We start from the raw sequence: 4,672 nt of genomic DNA, 5'->3' as shown, positions 1-4,672 counted from the left end.
TAAAGTGAAGAGAATTGGACCTAACACAGAGCCCTGTGGAACGCCGTGACTAACTTCAGTTTGTGTGGAACATTCGTCATTAAGAATTATTAGTCCTATATAAATATATATATGAAAAAAAGACATGTTTGATACGATATCTTTTACTACATTAACTACATTTTGATCACCATGTACACAATCCACAAGGTGCTTCAGTTAGGAGCTTGTAACCACGTCACTCACAATTCATGAGCACGCAGTAACACAGCAATGATGCCAAAGCAGATGTGGCAGATTACTAGCAACTGGGGCACAATGTAGCGAACCAGCTACAGACTCAACTTTTATTTTCTAACAATCTCCAGTTGCTCTAGCTGAATTTAGAACAACAGCATACATTTGCAAACTAGCAATTTAGCTGAATGTTCCAGGAAAAGCTGAATTAGCAAACAGGCTAATGTGACACGGATAATGCCCAATTGGCCAAAGTAATGTTACCACAAAGATTAGCCTACATAACTGAAGAATGAGGGGGCACAGCACACCGCCACCTGGGGTTTGTGCAGCACACAAACCAGGCCAGGCAGAGAAATGTGAGTAAAATTTAGTTGAATATGACAAAATGTGTAAGGAATTAGAATCACTGACTGTATCTTTAAACTCCATCACCCCCTTAAATCTCTAAACCTTAGATTATGAGGCCTTTCTTAATTTTTTTGGAGACAAGGTACTGGGCATCAGTGCTAGTGTCACACCATCTATAAACCGTCTGTCCATCTCCTGTGATAACACTGCAGTTCTAAATTCCCTTAAACACTTGTTAGGTTATTTCTTAGTTAGATAGATATTGATTAGAGATCTGTTGTATTAGAAAATGTTAGTGTAGCCAGGATGTCTTGCTCAGGCTGTTAAATGCTCAGTTCATTGTCATGAGTTCTGCAGGCTGCATCTAGGCCAAGGTCACTAGATTGAAGAGTGCAGATGAATATTGCTAGTAGCATGATATGCTCAGCCGTAATCTTAATCATAACATTTTCCGAGGCTTACTGTTCGGACATGTCCCTGAATGTCCTGTATGTTTTTAGATACACACCACATAATCAACATTCACACACATTATTTTCTTCATGTTTTGACTACTGCTCTGGTCAGCTGCCAAGCTGGCATATCAGGTGACGTCACGGATTGACGTTGCCTGCGTAGGATGGGGCTAGCCCAACCATGTGATTAAATTGTATAGGCTATTAGGTTCGGGGGGTTTTCATCTTCCGGGCTGCCTGCGAGCAGTTTTGGGGGTGGAAGATGCCTGGACGTGTAATGTTAATTCTTGCCTGTGACTCCTTGAATAAACCAGCACGGTTATATTTTTTTATATATTCAAGTTGTCCGCTTCGTCTCACTGAGTTCCTGGTTTGAAAGAACCGGACGTGGCTTTATAATAGAATAGAGCCTTTACACTGAATGAGTTTCATCACATTTTATCTTCACTAGGTTGTTTGATGCAGAGACCACGACCACAGTGACCTCAGTGGTGGATATAGCCATGACTTTGGATCAACTGTGCTATGTTTAAAGTGTAAACTTAATTAAATTTTATGGAGTGACACGCCCCTTTATTGAAAAGCAGCTGGTGATTGGACACCTCAGATTATGGCTCAGGCGTGTCCTGTTTCTAAAAACGTTTTCCCATGATTCCTCTCTCTTTGCATCTTATATGGGTGGAGCTAAGACACAAGTGGGGGAAATGTGGATGCAGTCAAGGGAATTAGAATTTACCCAGTGTTCCTGAAAAACACCAGAACATCAAAACAAACACCTGTGTCTGTTTCCTCAGGTGGTGAAAGTCAGTCACAGCACTCAGACCAAACCATTGGTCATTCCGGCTGTCCGTCCACATGTCCAAAAGGCCACGCCCACCAAGGTCTGTGCAGTCAATCAGGAAGCAGCAGAGAGGACACCTGAAGTGCAGACATGGCGCTGCCTTCCTTCGTCGTACTCCAACATCATTACACCTGTGCAGCCTCGCTCCTCCTTGGTCTACCTGCTCTGCTCTCCCTTAGCCCCCACCTCTATCAGCACACCAGTAGCAGGCTCCACCTCCAAACGCTGCAGGAGGAAGAGGCGTCCACTAGATCTGCAGGGGTTAAATGTCAAATACAAACGACTTCCTGTCAGGTTCTACGATCCTGACACCAAGAGGATCCTGAAGACCCCCCCCAAACACTTTCTGTGGTGCAGAGGCCCCGCCCCCTCCAGCTCGCCACCACCACCCTACATCCGTCAGCTATTTCGAAGTCTGAGTCCAGACCTGAACACTGACAGACCACTTGGGGAGGGGCCCACAGGGTCCCCCAGGGCCAAAGGTCACAAGTCAGCACACCACCCCTCCAGCCATGCCAGCAGCCTCCACTTGAGCACACTCAGTAGGGAGTCGGGGCAGACTGACAAACAAGACACAGTCAGGCAGAGGGGTCGAACAGCTAAACCCCCATCCCCATGTCTTTGCAGATCAGAGAGGGGAAAGGGGAGGAGGAAGGAGAGGACAGGTCCCCCACCCACCACAAGAAGAACCAGGGCACAGGCCACACCCTCACTGTCCAGGAGGGAAGGCCTGCGAGGCGCTGGACCTGGAAGGAGAGATCCTGGCTCTCTGGACTCCCCAGTCCCGCCTCACCCCCCTTTACCCCCCCAGGGCAGGGCTCGGAGGGGGCGCTGCCTTGAGAGGGTGCGAAGGTAGTGATACACCTGTACTGGTACCAGGACACCTGGTCAGGTAACAGCCTCGTTCATAAGCTTTGAAAATAAAAGATTCCTTCACTTGTTATTAACAGTTAAATTATTTGATTTGATCATTAAACGTGATCGATCTGATCATGAATCAGTAATGTTGCCAGGGTTTTTCCTAGGCTTTCAGATAGCTTAGGCACTGACTTGGTTAGATGAAGACCTGCATCACCGTTTTTGACTACTGAAGTTTACACTGCTTGAAATGGGGAGAAAAAGGTTTCTGTCTGGGAGGACAGTAGTGGGGAAGGCCGCATACCCTACAAGTGTAGGAGCAGAATGGCCGTGTTCACAGGTGGTGGTGTTTGAAGCGGTCAGCACCTGTTTTATACATGCGTAATAATCTTAAGGACAAAACCATGTTTTTTCTAAACACCCTGATCTTAATTTTCAGCTGCATTTTGAACATTACAGGTGAACACGCCTAATTTATACAGCTACCAGGCATTAGACACGAACGTTTCCAGATAACTTGGTGTAAGCTCAAATAAAATGCTTCCCTGATTAACGTAATCTAGTTCATTAAATTAGTTTCATTAGCAGTTGATACATGTCTGTTGATACAGTTCACAGGAATTGGTCCCTAACAAAACAGCTATACTTCATGTATTCTCTGTGGAGGCTAACATTACGGATGGCTGTAGCTACCGTCCCTAGTTGATGGTACAGAGAATTATCTAGTCAGCTGTTCGATTAGCTTGGTGATGCTGCTACACACCAACTGCACAATCATCCGTCCAAACACTTATTTGTAATTGACAGGTCATTCCTGTTGACAGCTTCCATTTCAGGTTGAGATCAAGTCACTTATCTGATTTTTCAGTGCATATAACTCACTGTCATTTTTACATTATTTCTGATATGTTTATGTTCATTCAGCTTAGGTGCTGCAAAAATGCTTTCTGTGGTAGGGAAAACCCTGGTTGCAGGTTGCTATGGAAAGTTATTAACAAAATATTTGAAAGCACAAACCAAATGAGAGTTAGATATGCATGAGCAGCAGCCCACCAAACTCAAATAGCACCACCTTTTGAGCACTTAAAGAATTGAGTGCACACGAGGGTGATTTTGGTCCATGTCCTTAACAGGTAATGGATTTTTGTTTTGAAATGAGAAACCTAAAATCAGAAAATGAACTGTTTTCCAGTTGCCATTTAGAAATCGGGAAACAAAAATGGAAAACAGGTAATTTTTTGTTTTGATAAAACATGTAAAACAAAATCAATGACTGTTATCTGATTTTGTTTTATATATTTTAGATGGAAATCAGGAATTAAAGCAGCCTATGTGTATTCTCTTCATTTCTGTGTGTCTGCCAGTTGGAACAAGGGTGGAGTTTTGCTACATAGTGTGGTGGCAATTTTACACAACAATACACACACACAAGGTGCAGCGCAGAAACCACAGCAGAACAGACGGGGACATGTGCACTGTGCACCACATTAATCATGAATTGATTTGTGATTTGCATTTAAAAGATATCAAACAAAATCAGATAAGGCCCATTTATTTAATTTTCCATAGTTTATTATCAAAACAAAAAAATTACCTTTTTTCTATTTTTGTAGGAAACAGTTCGTTTTTTGATTTTGGTTTCCTCATTTTAAAATAAAAACCCATTGGCTGTCAAGTACGCAGCCCAATTTCACACTCAGATCTAGTTCTGGTTTTACAGATCTGGACCTCCGTGCTCTCAGATGTGGACGTGCAGACCCAGTAGTGCTCGAAATTTGGTCTGTGCTCTCTCAAATATTTTGTCGCTGACTTTCATGCATAAATTTCAGGTCAGTTTATAAACCAGGCTGCTTGTTATGGACATCTAGTGATGCCAATATTAAAATAAAATCATCTAATTAATAAAAAATGCCATTTTTACATTACTTTTTTATAAATGAAAAAAAAAATC

The 4,672-nt window shown here is 43.0% G+C and overlaps 1 protein-coding gene across 2 annotated transcripts in view; it reads left to right on the top strand.

The window, feature by feature from the left end:
- The window catches only part of zdbf2 (zinc finger, DBF-type containing 2), a 15,338-nt gene extending 11,040 nt beyond the window's left edge, over positions 1-4,298 (top strand). For both annotated transcript variants that reach the window (XM_020619132.1, XM_020619133.1), the window contains exon 11: positions 1,817-4,298. In XM_020619132.1, coding sequence (XP_020474788.1) covers positions 1,817-2,719 — 903 coding nt within the window. In that variant the 3' untranslated portion in view covers positions 2,720-4,298. The remainder of the gene's footprint in view (positions 1-1,816) is intronic.
- Positions 4,299-4,672: the final 374 nt, after the last annotated feature.

Source organism: Monopterus albus, unplaced genomic scaffold, assembly GCF_001952655.1.
Source record: "Monopterus albus unplaced genomic scaffold, M_albus_1.0 scaffold215.1, whole genome shotgun sequence".
NCBI classification, from domain to species: Eukaryota; Metazoa; Chordata; class Actinopteri; order Synbranchiformes; family Synbranchidae; genus Monopterus; species Monopterus albus.
Note: the sequence above shows the minus strand (reverse complement) of the source record. Positions and strands in the feature narration are given on the sequence as shown.